Source organism: Dama dama, chromosome X (genome assembly GCF_033118175.1).
Source record: "Dama dama isolate Ldn47 chromosome X, ASM3311817v1, whole genome shotgun sequence".
In the NCBI taxonomy this organism is placed as follows: Eukaryota; Metazoa; Chordata; class Mammalia; order Artiodactyla; family Cervidae; genus Dama; species Dama dama.
In genome coordinates, this window is record NC_083714.1 from 14,446,374 (window position 1) to 14,466,833 (window position 20,460).

Consider the following 20,460-nt stretch of genomic DNA (forward strand, 5'->3'; position numbering starts at 1 on the left):
TGAGTTGTGACCTTCAAAAGCACTAATTAACTTTGCTCCTCCCCACCAGTGTAGGTGAGACAGGAAAGCTATTGGAGTTGGGCATATATTCCTTCTTCCAGGGTGGTTCCATTCCACTGTAGCCCACCAGGCTGCTCTGTCCATGGATTTCTCCAGGAAAGAATACTGGAGTGAGTTGCCATTTCCTTCTCCAGGGGATCTTCCTGACCCAGGGATCAAACCCACGTCTCTGGCATTGCAGGCAGACTCTTTACTGACTGAGCCACCAGTGAAGGTGTTCCAGGGTGGTGAGACCCTGATAAAACCCAAATTAGTTAGTCTAAGATAAAATAATTTCCCTTGGTTTTTCCAGTAGTCATGTATGGATGCGAGAGTTGGACTATAAAGAAAGCTGAGCACCAAATAATTGATGCTTTTGAACTGTGGTGTTGGAGAAGACGCTTGGGAGTCCCTTGGACTGCAAGGAGATCCAATCAGTCCATCCCTAAAGGAGATCAGTCCTGGGTGTTCATCGGGAGGACTGATGTTGAAGCTGAAACTCCAATCCTTTGGCCACCTGATGCGAAGAGCTGACTCATTTGAAAAGACCCTGATGCTGGGAAAGATTGAGGGAAGGAAGAGAAGTGGACGACAGAAGATGAGATGGTTGGATGGCATCACTGACTCAATGGACATGAGTTTGAGTAAACTCTGGGAGTTGGTGATGGACAGGGAGGCCTGGCGTGCTGCAGTTCATGGGGTCGCAAAGAGTCAGACATGACTGAGCAACTGAACTGAACTGAACTGAGGCCAGGCCTTAGTTAATGAGAATAAAGAACCCTAGGCTTATTTAAAATGGTTACTTTTCCCCCTCCTCTACCTATAACAATTATAAATTTTTCACCAAACCTGAGAACCTGGTGGGGATCCTAGAGGTAAAAACTCACAAAAAGGGGTTTTTCTCTCTCAAGCTAGAACATGCTCCTTCTCCAGCAATTAGTCGATTACCCATTAAGAGCTCCAACCAGGATTCAGCAGTGGTGATTGTATTCACCTGTCTTTCCAGTTTTCAAAGTAAAAACCACAAGGCAGTCTGCCCTGTGACCTCAATTTTCTGTGATTTTAAGAGGACTTGCTGATTTTCATTTCCTTAAGCCTTTTTTCTTGTGACAATAGGAGTGACAACTTTACGCTCTTTACATGTCAAGAAACTAGAAGCTCTTTCTAGTCTCTCTTCTGTGCATAAAGGTGTATAAAGTTTTCTATTTATATAATTAACAACATATACAATATACATTTTATAAACTATGTTCTAAAGTTAACACATTGTGTACATTTTTGTGCCATTAAATATTCCCCCTATACCACATGCCTAGTGACATGATTTGTCATTAATACAGTTGAAACATAATTTCTTAACCAATCCCCTATTTGAGGGTTCAAATTGTATCCTTTTCTTTGTTTTAAAAAAATTCCGTGATAAATATCCCTGTATATAGGGGCTTCCCTGGCTGTCAAGTAGTTAAGACTCTATGCTTCTACTGCAGGAGGCAGTAGAAGATCCATGGTCGAGGAACTAAGATCCCATATGCCTCTGCTGCTGCTGCTAAGTCACTTCAGTCGTGTCTGACTCTGTGTGACCTCATAGACAGCAGCCCACCAGGCTCCCCAGTCCCTGGGATTCTCCACGCAAGAACACTGGAGTGGGTTGCCATTTCCTTCTCCAATGCATGAAAGTGAAAAGTGAAAATGAAGTCGCTCCGTCGTGTCCACTCTTAGCAGCCTACCAGGCTCCTCCGTCCATGGGATTTTCCAGGCAAGAGTACAGGAGTGGGTTGCCATTGCCTTCTCCACCATATGCCTCTAGGTGTGGCCAAAAAAATAAACAAAAAATAAATATCCTTGCATATACACTAATGTATGTAATACTGGTTATTTTCTAAATATAAATTCTTAGAGCTAGATTTATTGAGTCAAAGGTTATGAACGCTTTTAAATTCCCAATCTACATTGTCAAGCTGCCTTCCAGAAAAGCTGCATTAATTTACTTTCCAATTGCAGTGTGTGAAAATGTCCAACACTGGATATTTTAATTGCTTAAAACTTTGCAAATTTGGTGAGGGCAAATGGAAACAGTATTTTTTTTTTCTTTATCAGTAACATTTAATTTCTCCTTTTATGATATTACCATCATTATTTTTAATATTATTATATTAAGCTACATTCTGGACTAAATGTAAGTGCTCAAGACCATTTATTAATTAAAAGAACTCAGAAAAATCAAAATTACTTTGTAGGCAAAAGTTGTATATTTTTCACCCAAGTCTCAGGAATACAATTTTATTGGTAAATACACTAATTAGACCTCTACTTCTCAGTGTTATAGAATGAAGTAGGAAATATTTTTAACAATCCCTGTATGTTTAACTGAGGAGAGATAAATCATGAATTTCCCAAAATAAACATAAATGAGGCACCTTTTGCAAACTTCCACATATTGGTGAGAAGACAATGACTGTTTCTCTAAAATAAATTTGACAAATTCATAATCTTTAAAATATCTAAGTTATTTGCATTTCATATATACAGCTCACCTAGACATTTCAGAAAAATCTGAGTATACACTTAGAAGCAAATCCATGAAGGAGGCTATTTAGGTAGTATTATTAGGCTGGCATAAATTGCCTTACTTGTATGGTTCTTCAATTGCTAATACTTGGATGGAGGTAAGCTGGAAATTACTTTGTTGATTTAAATTCACATTGCAAAGTAAGATGGAACCTGTGCATTATGTGTTTGATTCTGGATTATTTTGCCAGAAATAATCAGCTCACTCAGAGGCTGACATGAGATCTACCTACTTAAAATATGAAACTGGATGAGCATTCATTATTAGCAATGTGATCTGCATGGTTGGGTGATTTATTCCTTTTTTGATGATAAAGAGATGAGATAATAAAAGATAAGGACCCACCCCTGAAAGACTAAGCAAGCACCAAAATAAGGCAAGCTATCAAAATGTGGGTTTCATGTGCATTTACATATTTTTAAAACTCACTTCCAAATTGTTAAGATTCTAACTTGCAGGGAAGTCAATTTCCAAAGGAACAGTATACACTGAAGCCACAAGGAGGGTATTCTTTATCTACAGCTGTTAAGCAAGTTGCTATCACCTCTCTAAAATATCTTTAAGACAGATTTCTTCATAGAAACTCTTAAATGGATCCTTTCAATATATCTGAGCTCACCACTATTCATGACAACCACAGATGATCCAAATAACTTGTTTCAGTCAACAGTCTGTTTGCCCCAAATTCAGTCTCTTGACAGAGTATTGCTAGACAATGTGTGAAATTGATTGATCTGAATTTTCCTGCTCCAAATTGGGCTCAAGGCTAAGGAGGTAGAAGATAAAGGTAAAAAGAGGCCAAGAAACCAGGTCCTGAAGAACACTGAGCCAGATGCATGTGATGATAACAATAATAAGAAAAATAACAACAAAATTTGTTGAACATGTCTTATAAGCTAAGGGTTTTACATCCATGAATTCAATAAATTCTTACCACAACCCTACATGCTAGATCCCATTATCAGCCCCATTTTAGAGATGAGGAATCTGAAGCACAGGGAGGTTTGGTAACTTGCCTAAGTTGACATGAGTAGTCAAGGTATGGAGTTGGGATTCAAATCTAAGAAGGCTGGCCTCAGAACCAAGGACTGAAACCACTGAAGCATTTTGCCTGTCCTGCTACATGAGTGTAAAGTGCATGTCACCCACTTTTAGAACTTAAAAAATAAGGGCTTCCACACATTCTTGCCTAACTTTTTCTCAAACCACCCTTCCCACCCTACCTGGAAACACAGTTTTGCTCACCTTTTAAAGAATCAGGTGTCATCTGTAGTGAAGCCAAGCCATACTCAAATGACTATAGGAAATGATACAACAGGAAGACTTCACTTTGCATTTTTTGGTATTTATCTCAAGGACAAATTATAAAGTATGAAATAGTGCCTATGCTTCCAAGAGCTATGAAATAGAGTTGGGAAGATAAGAGTAACCCAGCTAAAAGTTCTTTTTCATTCTCTTTATACCCATCAGCATTTTTCTCATAATACATGGCATTTATCTCACATTGCAATACAAGGTCAAGGTCTAAGTTGCTTCAGTCATGTCCAACTCTGTGCGACCTTGTGGACTATATCCTGCCAGGCTCCACTGTCCATGGGATTCTCCTGGCAAGAATACTGGAGTGGGTTGCCATGCTCTCCTCCAGGGGATCTTCCTGACCCAGGGATTGAACCTACGTCTCTGATGTCTCCTGCATTAGCAGGCAGGTTCTTTACCACTAGTGCCATAGTCTTACAAACTATGCATCTTGAGGATGAAAACATCTTACTCAAAAACTAACTATGCATCAAAACCTGACCATCAATGCAAACATGGTGGTCTTCATCAAGTACTCTGGTCCTATTACCTCAGCAACATGGTATTTGGCTAATTATGCTCCAAAGAGAAATCCACAAATTCCTGGAAGGAGCAAATTTAGGAACTGAAGGTAGAGACAAGGAGCTAAACAGTAATATCACTGGTGCTATAAAACAACACTTCTGCAATTACTGACACTGATTTCAACTACACAGCAAAAGTAAACACTAAAATCTTTTTTTAAAACTATAATTGTTAAGACATGTTTTACCATGGTTGTCCAAGATTGGGCACTTAGCTGATTTCTCCATGAGTACATGGAACAATGTTCAGTTTTCAGAAACTATGATAAAGTCCATTTCAGCACATTCCTGTAAGTCTGAACTTTAAAAAACTTTCATGAGTTACACAGCAACATTGACCACACCTCAAATTCCAGTATATCATCTTGGACAAGAAGCACAAGTGAGTTGATTTTATTGAAGCAGTGATACCTCACCAACTTGAAGGAGATGCAGGCAAGCAAAGTAAACTTATCATTTGCCAGTACCCGAGTGATACCATCTGGAGACTACAAGTGCTCAGTCTCTCAGTCATGTCCAACTCTTTCTGACTCCATTGACTGTAGCCTGCCGAGTTCCTTTGTCCATGGGATTTCCCAGGCAAGAATACTGGAGTGGGTTGCCATATTCCATCTCCAAGGGATCTTCCCAACCTAGGGATTAAACCCTTGTCTCCTGTGGTTCCTGCACTGGCAGATTCTTTACCACTGAGCCACCTGGGAAGTCCAGAGACTTCATGACTTACCATTGACTCATGGTATCTGTTGAGTAGAACTTGGTCCCAAGGGAATTTCAACAAACATTTGAGATGGACCTTCAACCTGTATCATCATAGCTATTTTTCAAATGGGTTCATGTGGCCCTAATTAAAAGTGGTAATCCCTGCTACTTTAAGGGCCCCTGTTAACAGAAACGATGACAAAAAGTAAACAACAAAGATGTGCTTCTATGCCATCAATGTTTTCCCCAACCATTACTGTCTAGCACCCAGCACCAGGTCAAAAGTTCAATAACTTCATCACCAGTCTAAAGGCAAGAAAACATTCCCATGAACAGTTTTCGATAAGAGCTATTACTGTAGACACATCATCATGTTAAGTACTACAATAATATTTATTTTATTATAACACATACAGTCAGTGGAAAGGGAGAGATGAATCTTTGCTGTTCATTGTATGAGAGGACAAATCAAGTAAACAAATTCCTTTTTGAGTACTTTTTTAAAGGCTACTATAATAGTGAAGGAAAAAATTAAAAGCATAAGTACTTCTCTTCTGACATTTATCAAACTTGAATCAGAACGAAGGGCATGATGTAGCAGTCACTACAGAAAAAAAAAAATGTCCTATTTCTCTGGAAATTAGGTTTCTAGAACTGAAGTCTCAGTCAGAATTCCTCAGTGCTTTAAGACTTCATTTTCAGGCTATTGAAGCCAGTGAAAACGGAAAGCCAAGAAAAACCAAAGTCCTTCACTTTTGAGTATATAGCCTATTTCTCTTTATCTGGGAGTTAATTATCTTATTCCTACTTGTTGGATCATTTGTCCAAAATTAATTCAACTTAACATATATTAAGTGGCCTATGCACAGCCTGGGCTTCTCACTACCTGCCTTTTCTACTACCTTTTCTACTAGCAGGTGGGCAAACTCATTGAGAAGAAAAGGTCCATATTTCGAAGAGGTTTGAGAGTTGAGCAAGGTGACATCATTGGCTAAGTTGAGAAATGAAGATTTTCCATGAAATTTCAATTCATTGTGCCCTTCTATCTCCCATTAACATGGATAACTGAGACTTGATGGTATTCTCATTAGTCGTTACTATAAGCCATGGAAGATAATTTTACAGAAAGGCTGCTCAACTGGTGAAACCTGATCTGAATAATTTTTCTGGCTAAAATCATCTCTTACTTGTCATCTGGCATAGGACTTTGGGCAAAAAATCAAAGCTCTTGTCTGAAAAAAACAAATTGTTCTTTCTATCAGCACCTCAGCTACACAAGTCTCTGCTAAAGGAGGTTTACTTACTATTTGGTCAAGAATTTAAGTTGTGCTCTTGAACTTTTCACAACAGAATCAACTTTGTGTGTCCTACAACTGGTATCTAACATATCCAGTTTTCACTTCAGACAACATAGGCTAAATCTCCACTACAGGTGCACTTTAGAGAATCCATGATTAATCAGTGCTTCATTTTTTAAATTTTTTAATAGGAGGATAATTGCTTTATAATGCTGTGTTGATTTCTGCCATTCACCAATGTGAATCACCCATAAATATACATACACGTCCCCTCCTCTTGAGCCTCCCTCCTACCTCTCTAAGTTGTCACAGAGCACTGGGTTGAGCTCCCCATGTTATACAGTAACTTCCAACTAGCTAGCTATTTTATATAAGATAATGTATATATTTCAACAGTATTTTATCAATGCATTCCACCCTCTCCTTCCCCTGCTATGTCCACAAGTCTGTTCCCTAAGTCTGCGTCTCTATTCCTGCCCTGCAAATAGGTTAATCAGTACTATTTTTCTAGATTCTATATACATGCATTAATATATGATATTTCTTTTTCTCTTTCTGACTTATCTCACTCTGTGTAACAGGTTCTAGGTTCATCCACCTCACTAGAACTGACTCAAGCTTGCTCCTTTTTATGTCTGAGTAATATTCCATTGTATATATGTACCACAACTTCTTTATCCATTCATCTGTCAACGTACATCTAAGTTGATTCAATGTCCTGGCAATTATAAACAGTGCTGCAATGAACATTGGGGTACATGTGTCTTTTTGAATTATGGCTCATGCAGCTCAATATCAGAAAAACAAACAACCCAATCAAAAAATGGGCAGAGAAACAGATCACCAGCCCAGGTTGGATGCATGAGACAAGTGCTTGGGCCTGGTGCACTGGGAAGACTCAGAGGGATTGGGTAGAGAGGAAGGTGGGAACGGGGATCAGGATGGGGAATACATGTAAATCCATGGCTGATTCATGTCAATGTATGACAAAAACCACTACAATATTGTAAAGTAATTAGCCTCCAACTAATAAAAATAAATGGAAAAATAATGGGCAGAGGACCTAAACACATACTTCTCCAAAGAAGACACCCAGATAGCCAATAAATACATGAAAAAATGCTTAACACTGCTCATTATTAGAGAAATGCAAATCAAAACTACAGTGATGTATCACCTTACTCCAATCAGAATGGCCATGATAAAAAAAAATCTATTAAGCAATAAATGCTGCAGAGGATGTGGAGGAAAGGGAGCTCTCCTGTACTGTTAGTGGTAATGTAAACTGGCACAGCCACTATGGAGAACAGTATAGAGATTCTTTTCGAAAAACTAGGAATAAACTATCATATGACCCAGTAATCCCACTACTGGGCACATACCCTGCTTGAGTGCTTCATTTTTATAAAATAATATATATGTGTTGTCATCATTTAGCTGTTAAGTCATGCCCAACTCTTTCATGACCCCCATGGACTATAGCCTGCCAGGCTCCTCTATCCATGGGATTTCCCAGGCAAGAATACTGGAGTCGGTTGCTATTTCTTTTTCCAGAGGATCTTCCCAACCCAGGGATCGAACCTGGGTCTCTGGCATTGCAGGCAGATTCTTTACCATCTGAGCCACCATGGAAGCCCACATATATGTGTGTGTGTGTGTGTGTGTGTGTGTGTGTAGTTGCATAGAAAAAAAGACTCTAAGTCTATTTGCCAATTAACCATGATTAACATAAATGTTGAGATTACCAATGACTTTTGTTTCTCTAATACTTTTATTTTCATCTGAATGTTGAAAAATGACATCTATTTTTAAATAGAAAAAAATCACATTGATGTAAACTTTGCTTAGGGCATCTGATAATTGACAATGCAGTCTACTAGACATATTAAACAACCATATGCATAACATTTCCATGTTCTAGCCTTCGATTAGCTTATCTCATTCAAAGTTAAACTATCTGGACTACATTAACTTAGCACTTATAAAAAAACTTATATTGAGATATAATTTAATGTTTGCCCTATTCCTTTACAGAGAGTTAACAGAGAAATGCCAAATATGGTTCTTCTTTCTTCTATGAAACCAAGGTTACAGTTGGTGTCTTTGTACCACCCAAAATGTACTTTATGCAAACATCCCATCATTAATACCATTTGACTAAGTGGGAGGTAGATGAAGTTGTACTTTTCTCTTGCCAACCAATGGAAAGCTTCTCTTTTATCTTGTGAGGAAGCATACACCAACTTAGAAACGTGAATACTGTAACGTACCAACCTTTGTGCATGCTCAGTCACTCAATTGTATCTGACTCTCTGAGACCCCATGGACTATAGCCCACCAGGCTCCTCTGTCCATGGAATTTTCCAGGCAAGAACACTGGAGTTCCTTCTCCAGGGGATCTTCCTGACCCAGGGATGAAACCCGCATCTCTTGCATCTCCTGCATTGACCGGTGGATTCTTTACCACTGAGCTACCTGGGAAGCCCCATGATACCAAATCAGGTGTTAAAAATATGTACCCTTTCTACTTTGGTCAGATGGCCTCTATTTTGTGTTTCATCTTTTAAAAAGTTATCTTGCAACTATTCTTTGCTATGTGCTGTGATGTGTTGGGCTTAGTCGCTCAGTGGTGTCTGACTCTTTGTGACCCCATGGACTGTAGCCTGCCAGGTGCCTTTGTCCATGGGGATTCTCCAAGCAAGAATACTGGAGTGGGTTCCCATGCCCTCCTCCAGGGGATCTTCCCAACCCAGGGATTGAACCCAAGTCTCTCACACTGCAGGTGGATTCTTTACCATTTGAGTCACCAGGGAAGCCAAAGAATACTGGAGTGGGTAGCCTATCACTTCTCCAGGAGATCTTCCCGACCCAGGAATCGAACCAGGGTCTCCTGCATTGCAGGGAGATTCCTTACCAGTTGATCTACCAGGGAATTCCATTCTTTCATATATAACCTATATCTAATCTTTTTAGAAGTAGCAGGCTATAAATCTTAAATGAGTAAAACACTTTTTGCAAAGACCTTGTGACAATGATAAAAGTCCAGGTGTGCTCCAAATATCTAAAGACAGAGCCTTGGTTTCCCTGATGGCTCAGACTGTAATGAATGTGCCTGAAATTCAGGAGACAGGTTCAATCCCTGGGTCAGGAAGATCCCCTGGAGGAGGAAATGGCAACCCACTCTAGTATTCTTGCCTGGAGAATCCCATGGACAGAAGAGCCTGGCAGACTATAGTCTATGGGGACTCAAAGAGTTGGACATGACTGAGCAACTAACATTTTAATTTTCATTTTTCTGGTTTCCCTTGCCCTCCCCCCCTGTGCAACCCCTTATTCTCCCATCCTTTAGTTTGCTGTCCAGAAGGCAAGAATTCCTCTCAGAGAGTAGAGAATCTTTAGTTCAGAGAGAGCGTGAATGACTCAACCAACACCACACAGCGAGCAATAGAACTGACCAGAAGCCAGGTCTCCTGACTCAGAGCACAGTTCACTCTCCACCGGACTATGAAGGCGTTCCAATCCTACTGATAAGTCAGGGAAATCTAAGAGGCATAGACATAAAGGCACATATTTTTAACCTTCCTCACAAATTTCCTTTGGCTTAGCTTATTTTGGTTCCAGCATAACTTTAGTCCTAGACTCTATCTTTTAACTCCCAAATAGTATACTGCCTGTCTTTGGAATTCTGATTACAAAGTTCTTTATTCATTTACTCAGATCATCTCACATGTTAAGTGGCTGCCATGTGCAAAGCTGTGCATGCCATGCTGAGTCACTTCAGTTGTGCCCGACTCTTTGCAACCCCATGGACTGTAGCCCGTCAGGATCCTCTGTCCATGGGATTCGCCAGGGAAGAATACAGGAGTAGGTTGCTATTTCCTTCTCCACATGTGCAAAGCACTGGGCTCCTATTCAAGAGAAGACACTGGCTTCCTCAAAGAACTGCTAGACACAAACTGGTGGTGTGAACAGAACAGCGAATCTGGAGACCTGGGTTTTCATTCTGGTGCTGCCCTGGATTTGCTGTCTGGCTTTGTACAACATCACTTGACCTCACTCAGTTTCAAGTTTCTCATCTGAAAATTAAGGTGATATCATTTGGCCTGTAAGAGAGTTACTCTAATCGCTCTGTGTGTGTGTGTGTTAGTCACTCAGTCGTGTCTGACTCTGCAACCCCGTGGACTGTAGCCTGCCAGGCTCCCCTGTCCCTGGAATTCTCCAAGCAAGAATACTGGAGTGGGTTGGCATTCCCTTCTCCAGGCGATCCTCCTGACCCAAGGATCAAACCCGGGTCTCCTGCACTAGAGGCAGATTCTTTACTGTCTGAGCCACCAGGGAAGCTACCACTCATTAAAAACTGTGTGCCAGCCACTGTCACACAGCCCTCTGTGTGCACAATATCACCGAGTCTTTAGATGGCCATGTTTACGATCAATAAACTATTCTTTCCTCTACTGTACTGATAAGAGCACTAAAGCTGGAGAGATTAAGCAACATTCCCAAAGTAAGTAAGAAAGTCGTGGATCTGGGGTTTGGATCAAAGTGGACTCCATAGCCAACACCACTGGTCCCTCCCAACATAAAAAATAATTAAGAATATACTTTGAAATGCATTAAGCTAATTTTAAAGCATTCTCATTTACTCTACTTCTTCCTATCTGAACTTTTAAGGTGTGAATAGGTCTATTCTTCGGCTCATTTCTTTGTCTTGTCAAATGATCACCTCGAATGTCCAAGTGATCACCTGGAGGTGGAGGACTCAGCCCTTTGGGTTGACTTTCACAATAAAGAAGCTCTGGGTAGGCTCCAGAAGACCATGCTTCCTGTGTCTCAAAATTTCACTATCTTCCTTCTCTTCAATCTTTTGGGGACTCATCCTTCCTGGGAAGTTCAGAGGCCCATTTTCAGCCAAATACAAATGTTAGAAGCTTTTCTCCGAAGGAGAAAAATGAGTGAGAATCTAGTCCCTTGGAAGATCCAGCTAACCCACCTTATAAAGCAGCCACAGAAGCCATGAAATACACCAACCATTTCTCTCCCAAGGACTTTTGCCAGCCTTGGCACAGGCTGGTTGGTTTGAAATATATAATTAAATATTCTTAACATCTCAATTCTTCCACCTCACTTTGATCAATAGTTCATTACCTAAGTCAGATCTGCCAAAAGAGGCAAACTCTTCAGCTCATTTTGTCCTATATTTGCCTGAATATTATGCACTGAATGTTACGCTTCTTTGAACTTCAAAAGAACTTCCTGGCCTCTTTTGACTACAACTTTAACAATTGAGCATAATGGAGTTACCCAGTTAGTTTCCCAGCTAAAGACCTCAAACCTCGCTGCTTTTGGACAGTAACAAACTTTTATATAAGCCATAAATGGCTCATTCATCCACTGTGATGGCACTGTCCATATTTCCTGGGTTCCTGAGCTGGTTTTCCCTCCTGTGGGAGCAAGGTAACTGGCTAATTAGCTACTAGCAAGTTGCAGCACCCACTTCTACTTTTCCTTGTGCAAATAGCTTTCTGCTATGAAAGCATTTCCTCCAGACCTCCTCAGATTCTACACCAGTTGAGTGTCTTTGACCATAATAGCATCGCCCCTCATTCCATCCTGATGCCTAAAATGGGAAAGCAAACATGCTACAGGGCATCTGCCTTGACCAACATGCTTATACTCAAACCAGCCCATGAATGAGAAAAACCTTGGCTTCCTTGGGTAAAACAGTATCAGGCAGCAAGGAGAGACATGAAACTTTACGATCCTTACACATTTCTTGAAGTTTTTCTGTTATTTTTTCCCTTCATTTTCCTTCTTCCATTTCCATACTCACTCTTCTCTAGAACTCAACAGCAGAATATGGGAATTCTGATTTCCTTTTTCTTCAAAGGACTTTTTCCTGTTGTCAAAGTAATATTTGCCAATTGTGAAATCTTTGGAATAAATAGAAGTATAAAAATGAACAAAAGTAACAGTCATGAAACTACTACCCAGAGATAAAAAATTAGTTCCCTCTTGCACACCATGTTTGTGCGTGCACGCTCAGTCGTGTCTGACTCTTTGTGACCCCATTGACTGTAGTCTGCCAGGCTGGCTCCTCTGTCCATGGGGTTTTCCAGGCAAGAATACAGGAGTGGGGTTGCCATGCCCTTCTCCAAGGGATATTCCTGACCCAGGGATCAAACCTTTGTCTCCTTCATTGGCAGGTGGATTCTTTACCATTGAGCCACCTAGAAAGCCCCACTGCACACCAAGCATGAATATAAATTTCAGATAGAAGAGAGAACTATGGGCAAAACCCTAAATTATAGAAGAAGTAGAAAAAAATATAAGAATATGGAGTAGGAAAGATCTTCCCAGGAATAAGAAGAAATCCACAAGCCATAAAGGAAATGAATGACAGATCTGACTACACAAAAATTTAAAACTTCTATATGGGAAAATATGGCTTATACAAAGTTTGAATGAAATGGCAGACTGGGAAAATAATACGTGAAATACAAAAGGTTAATAACAACATTTGAAATAACAAAGTGTTAATAAATAAGCTTTTGCAAATCAATAAGACAAGCAACCCAACTGAAAAATAGCCAATTCACTGGAGAAATACAACTGAATTAAAAGTAATTGAAAATATACTCCAGTAATATGAAAATCTCACAGCACAACTGAAACATGATTTCCTCTAGTATACTGGCCTTTGAATACAACGATTAATAATACTTTTAGTGAAGGAATTAGAAATGGACATGCATACATATATGGTGGAAGTATAAACTGATACAACTTTTTTTGAAAGGACAATTTGACAGTTTTCGCCAAGATTAAAACTGAACATACACTTTGACCTGACAATTACTCACAAATACTTGCTTAATTGCTTTCAGGCATTCAATAATGCCTTACTTACAGTAATAACAAAAACTGGAAACAATCAAAATATCTACAAATAGGGACTATCTAAACAAACCATGGCACACTCATACAATTGGGTACTATGTAGGCATTAGAATGAATATGGTACTGTTACGCTGCAATGTTCTGACATGGAAGGGTGTCCTGGACACACTGCTGAATAAAGCAAGTTATAAGGAATATATATATATATATTATATATATATAATATCCAATTTTTGTAAAAGAAAAAATCCCTATAGATATGTATGTTTTGATAACAGAAAATAGCATGGAAGAAACAGAAAACTATTATTAATAGAATAATAGAAAACTATTATTAATAGTACAGTCATCCCTGAGGTGTTAGAATGGGTGTTGAGAGAAACAGGTTCTTTATGAAGTTCAGATACTTTGACGTCATTTTGTACAATGAGTAGTATTCATTTCATAATTTAAGAAATTTCAAAATAAGCTAATATAAGCATTTTCCAGGGCTATCATTTTCAATAAGGAGTGTTTGGTAGCATGAGAGTACATTACAAGGATCATTTATGCAACCATTTCCTACTGCTTTCCTACTGCTTCTAATGTCTTGTAGAGCTGCAACATAAATCTCTGTGCATGCAGTGTGTGTATGTGTGTGTGTGAGTGTGTATGTGTGTCAAGGCAACATACCTAAGGCATAGACTTTTAGAGTTTCCTTTTAGCGGAGATAACTTTGCACATATCTTCGAGACAGTTAGCTTGGGTCAGGCCCCAAAGAATGATTAGGGAATGACCATGACGTAAGCCTCATTATCTGACTATAAGCTGGAAACACTAGCCCAGAACTGGTCCCTTAGGCCATCTGTTACATAATCATTTTGACACCAATTGAATATCCAAAGGGCTTGGGACAGACTCACAGGCAGTAGGAAATGTTAGACAGTGATAGTTTGGGGTCTGTCAATCATTTTTCAATCACATTTTTTCTTTGGTTTGTCAATTAAGCTCTAATTGTCTATTTCTATGGACAATATTACTCAATTCTTCATTAATATGGAAGGCTTCCCAGAGAAGATGGTCTCCTAAGAGTTGCAAGCTTCCCCATGCTGCCACAAAGCCATAAGGGAAGTTTCTCCCTAAGAAACAAAGGAGTTTTAAGTCCAGCTGTTTGTGAGCTTAGCTGAGAATGGATTGGACAACTTTTCTCTTACATCCACTTAAATCAAGGAGAACTTCTGGAAGACGAGGGTTCTGAGGTGGATTACGTATTCAAGCAGAAGAAGTTCGGTTGAGGGCTACAAGAGAAGAGGCTGATTTAAGCTCTCTTGCTCCTACTGTGTCCTGCTCAAACTTCCTTTTTTTGTGTCTCGAACATACGAGAGATTACCATGGATCACTCATGTTTAAAAGCCTAATCAAAAGCCCCATTTCTCCCAGGAAGGAGACTCACTTTACTATGAAAACCATAGTGAAGCAGAAAGACAGGTAACAGCGGAACAGATTCGGCACTGTTCTCCCTAACAGAGAGCCTCATGCCTGATATATTTAACTTAAGCTGATAAAGGAGATACATGTTGAAGTGATGGGCTTCAGATGCTATTTCAGCTCCTACCAGGCATATTTACACAGTTCCTTCTCATGAATAAGTTCAGTGGAGCAGAGAATGCCCTGTCTTGGACCAGTTCCACTTTGTGCTTCTTTTGATGCAGCCAAAAAGGGGAACTAGAGAGAGGGCTTTTCCTTCAAATGCAGAGCCAGGGTCCACCTTGGAGGTGGCTGCAAATGGCCTAAAGAAGGCGAGGCTCACAGTGGGTGAAGGCAGGCAGACAGCTCCTAACAAGAGCAGAGATGTCAATGGTTACTCGTAAATCTCCCAAATGTGGCCGCAAGGAGGGTTAATTACCCCCCTTTCTCTGCCACTCGGCTTTCTCCAATGTGTCAGCCCATGACACGGATCGCTGACTTTCTAGAAATATTCCCTGGCTTTGCGGGGACGTTCCGTTCAACAAATGGCATCCAATTTGCTCACGGTCCCTGGAATCTCAATTTCCTTAAAGGATTTTTCATCTCAATCCAGTTCATGTGAAGGTTTTTTCCTTCTTCATTTTTCTGCAGAAGGGAATAGGCAGAGCCTGCTTTACTTTTTTTTTCTTTTTCTTTTCTGTGTTATTCTTTTTCATAAAGTGAAAACCTTTGCAGAAGAGTCTGAAATTTGGGAAAAAATCCAGCTCATCTGTCAGATATTTCTAGAATTACGTAAAATGGAATGAGATTTGTACAGTTTAGAACAGGAAACAGAAAATAAGCTAATGTGTCATGTGTTCTATGAGATGAAAACTATATGATAATCAGAAAAACAGCCCCAAATTCATTGGCCTGATTCAAAGCTCTCCTTCTTTTATCAACTCATGCATAAACCAGTAACATTCACTTTCTTAGATTCGTGGCAGGGCCACATTTGGGTTAACTCGCAATCTCTTCAGATTATAAGCACATTCTTAAAGAAATGACAAGAAAGTATCTTGCTTTTTTAAACTCAAGACACTTACGTTTTACTTGCTCTGTTCTGCTTCCTTCTAGGAAAAGAAAGAACAGCAACAAGGAAAAGATGTATCTCATGCCTCCCATGCCGCCCATCTTCCACTTTTTTCTCATTCCAGCCAGTGCAAAAGGCAACTTGAAACTTTCAGGGCCCAGTGTACTCAAGCTGTTGGGAAGAAAGTAGACAAAAAGACTTAGAATAGATCAACTGGAACTGATGGAGACCTCATATCTCAGGCTTCTAACCTACTGGGGGGGGGGTGGGAAGGGCCAGGGGAATTTACATAAGTGTAATAAGCACTGTTTTCCTGCGAAGAAAGAGAACTTGCCTCTCCCGCCTTGCAAAGACTGTGGGGGAAAATTTAAGTGGATGAACATACATGTATCCTATCCAACGCTAAGGCTAAATCCTTACAGGCAAGTCATAGGAAAGAAAAAATAAATTTTGAAATCCTCATTTCTAAGGGAATTAAAGTTGATTTCTCAAGAGATTTTCTTTGGGAGAAAAGGGAAACTGGGGTTTGCAAAACGGCCATTTTGGCAAACAAGATAAAAATAATAGGCAGTGACCCAAACAATTTCTGAAATGAAAGTCAACTGATCTTAGCTTCAAGACTACCATTATTTTTAATCCTTCAGGGATGAGGCAAGCGTTGATCAGTGTTTTGCCTGTGTCTCTTATGAGATCTATAAGGATTTTCAGTTTGGCTACTTATGTTGGAAAAGACAGATGTGATTAGCAAATGGATATGATGTAAGCACCTGAATGGTTCAGACATATTCCTCTCACATGAAGTCCCCTGTGAAATGGATATTTTAAATGGACCATTTAAGGAATATTGGGCAAACTTAAGTAGGTAATATGTTCATATTGCATCACCATGCAAAAGACCACCCCAAAAGCACCTACCATTCTTAAAAATAGGAGAACTGCATTTCCAGTCTCAGGAGTGGAAAGCTTTTTGAGGCTTAGAACAGGGAAGGTTTGCTATAGATTATATCCAGCCACAGGTCATTTCCATCGACTTTAGAGCTGGCAAAACTCTTCCAATGGGGGATTTGAAAATATTTAAATAATTCAAGAAACACCATATTTCAGTCTGGGATTAACAGTGGATGGGAAGTGAGTTCAACAATCTTTTCAGTGGGTCCAACCTAAATATTGAGTATAGAGAGCTGGATGGAATACAAGATGATCATTCTGGAGAACTGAATTGTCTTTGGGCCACGATGTGAATGCCACCACTCTTACTTTAAATATTATGAAGTTGGCCAGATAATTTAAAATCCATGGTTTCAAATTAAGAGTATGTAACCAAAGCAGAACTGGTCATAGAGAATAATTTATGTTATCAGCCAGGATTTGCAGCACTAGTTTGCCTCTCTACCTCGTTCCTGCTCCTTAAACAGAGACTAAATTTTCCTGGGACATGTTCATAGCCTTCAAAAGACCTGGGTTCTGATGACCAGATCCCTTCTGGGAGCTTCTGGCCCTCCTTCAATCACTCAGAATGTCCAGCTCTGTCCTCTGAGAGTTACCAGGTTCCCTCGAAGCAAATCATTTCCATGAACGGCTTTAACACAGCGACTCACCCCAGTGAGGTTCTTCCCGAGCCTTCTTTAATAAGCTTATCCCCCAAGCCTCCAAAGGAGAAAGATTTTTTTTTTAAACCACTGAAATACAATTTATCATAATCACATATGGCTCTCAGGGGGGATTTTTGAAGCCGTGGTTTTCGGGTCTCCCCATGCAAGAACCAACTGGATTGTTTTTCTTGTACAATGGTTGGGTGATTTGGTGAACAGTAGCATTGCCTCATAACTCAAGCTGGCAAGAAAAAGGCTCTTAGGCTTTTTTTTTTTTTTTGCTTTTCTTGGGTCTCAACTAATGGTATGAGCAAAGAGAAAAGTTGGTGACTAGAGAGCAATTAATCTCTTTTGGCGTTCCTGTCATCTGTGTGGCCTCCCTGGCTGGGATGAAGAACATCAGAAAATGAATCTCTTTATAAATAATCACTTTTGATTTACAAGATCCTGAAGTCCTGCCTTTATGTTCTGTATGGAGCTATAAACCTAGAAGAGTTCCCTCCCCAGATCTCTGTTCAATTTCTCTTTATCCCTTTAACTTTTTCTTGTGGGGGGAGGAGAACAGTTCAAGACATTTGTTGGGGCTGCAGCAATAAACACGAGTGAGCATTGCTCAGCAAACATGCCGACTCTTACACTTGCAAAGAGCCAAACTGTCCTTAATTTTTCAAATTATACTTTGACCCAGTTAACTGGAGTTATTTCGGCATTAACTCTCTGTCTGCTTCACACAGGCCGTTGTGCCATTGAACTTGCACTGGCTCTTTTACAGGTTACTTAGAAATGTAGCCATTGACATATTTGGGGGAAAGCCAGGCCCCAACAAGAAAACAACAAAGAAAACAAAAATTCTGAGACCAATGCTGCAGAGCGGGGGAGGGTGAGTGGGCTTTACAGGAGTCTAAGAAACATGTCAGAACCTAAAGAAATGTACCCATTAAGGTGCCTTCCTGAAACAAGCATTCACCAAGTTCATTTGCAGTGAGCGAGGTGACCAAGGGCTCCTTGCCTGGCTGTGACTGCAAGGGATCTGGGCGGCCAAGTGTCAAGGCTCTGTCTGTTCTCAGAAGAGGTTTCCTGGGTAGAATAGAATCAGAGACATTCCCAAAGGAAGGCTAAGGGATGGGCAGGTCAGCCAGCTCTTCATGCCCCACAGTGTTCCTTTAATCCTTCCTAGAGGCTTCACTACCCTTGTGATCTTACATTCACTATTATCTGTGGGACAGCCCCCAGGGTAACAATTCTCTTTTGGACAAACAGTAAGAAGACACTGGAGTCTCAGGCCAGAGTCCATCAGCTAAAATCCTCTCCCCAGTCTACCACCCAACAAGAAAAGCTCCGTTCACTGGCGGTGGGCTGTCCCTGAAAAATGGCAGCTTCAGGCCAGGGTGTCTCTGGTCTGAGTTGAGATGCCTTGATCGCTGCTATGACGGATAAACAAGGCCTGGAGTTTGGTTTGCAAAACACCGTGCTATCGATCACTTCCTTTTGATTCCCCACAACAAATCCACCTTCAAAATGGGCATCCTGGAGCCCAGAGAACTCAACTGCCCATTCTCATAAAGTTAGTGGCAGGGCTGGCAGGAACTAGAAGGCAGGCTTTCCAGGCCCTGAGTTCTGGCAATACCGCGTTGCACCCTGAGCTTAGCGGCTCCAACTCTGACCCTAGTGGTCCCGGACGGAAAATGAGGCAGATGTCCACAAGGAGGACAGAGAAGCCTCCAGCCCCTTCTGCTGTTTCATTAACTTGTGTACGTCCGAACCACCTACTGGTCCAGGACACTTCGGCAAGCAAGCAAAAATGGCTTGGGACACACGCGATCACTAAGGGGACGGCAGAACCTGTTAGATGGCTACCCAAGGGGCCTCCCCGCAGCTCCAGAGCCTGGAACTACGCAGGCCGAGCCGGAGTGGCGAGTTCGAATCCGGGGGGAGCCGACCCCCCCTCCAACACACACACCGACCTACCTTGGTCCAGCGCCCTGGGCCCCACCTCCAGCCGGGCCGCAGGCAGCTGGAGCAGGGAGCGGGCTGGGGTGGCAGGTTCGGGGAAGTTTGGGGTGCCCTGGGGGAAGACGGCCCACCTGTGCAAAGGCTGGAAAGGAAGAGAGGGAAAGCAGGCGCCAGGCACCGCTCACTGACCTGGCCACCGGCCTCCTCCGTGGTCCACGCGCGCAGGCGCTCCGAGCTCCCCGGGGCGCTCCTCCGAGGTCTGGGACTCGCAGGTTGTGGCGAGAGCTAGAGTGCGTGCGAGGGGGGAGGGGGGACTCGAAAGTGGGTGGGAGGAAAAACATCACCGCCCTCACACCACGAGGGAGCAGCGGTTCGCTCGGCTCCCGGGGGCAGAGCCAAGGCGCGGGTGCGGCGGCCCGGGGCCACCTGCCCGCCCGCCGCCCGCTCCCCACTTGGCCCGCGAGGCCGGCGGCTCGGCGCGGGCGGGAAGTCCGAGACCACGCAGCCGCTGCAAGCCCGCACCCCCTCGCCTCCCCGACACCGCCGCTTTCTCCCCTATCCCCCGACCCGAAAGTTCAGAAATCGGGAGAAAGTGTGAGTCTGAGCCGGCGACTTTCCCATCACGCAGCGCCCCCACGGCACCCACCCCCCCTCCTCTGGCTAAGCGAGCGTTGGGGTCTTAAAGGGACCGCACATCTCCTCCGGCCCCTCCTCCCGCTCCGCGCTGGAGACGCCTAGGAGCTCCCCGCCGCTTGCTCACGGCCTGATGACCCCGACTACCCTCCGACTTCCCTGCTGGAAGCCCTCAGCCCCCTCTCTTCCGGCACCACGGCCGCTCTGCGTGCACCTGGTCTGGTCCCGAGCCGGCGTGCAGGACGCGGGATGAATTGGCCTCGAAAATGATGCCCTATAGCAGGCTGCTGATCATTTCGAGGTGTATCCCAAATCCACATCGCGGCTAGTAAAGTGACAAAACGTTGGTGCCCTTCAAGGCAGGATGGCGATGAGTGTGTGT

At 42.0% G+C, this 20,460-nt stretch overlaps 1 protein-coding gene across 8 annotated transcripts in view; it reads right to left on the reverse strand.

Annotated features, from left to right (window-relative positions):
* The window catches only part of CHRDL1 (chordin like 1), a 127,205-nt gene extending 107,368 nt beyond the window's left edge, over window positions 1-19,837 (reverse strand). For 2 of the 8 annotated variants that reach the window (XM_061136333.1, XM_061136332.1), the window contains exons 1-2: window positions 19,635-19,835; window positions 15,914-16,071 (exon numbers count right to left, since the gene is read on the reverse strand). In XM_061136333.1, coding sequence (XP_060992316.1) covers window positions 15,914-16,071; window positions 19,635-19,786 — 310 coding nt within the window. In that variant the 5' untranslated portion in view covers window positions 19,787-19,835. Of the gene's footprint in view, window positions 1-15,913; window positions 16,072-19,634 lie in introns of all 8 variants that reach the window. The other 6 variants (XM_061136334.1, XM_061136327.1, XM_061136330.1 and 3 more) reach the window with 4 other exon arrangements.
* Window positions 19,838-20,460: the final 623 nt, after the last annotated feature.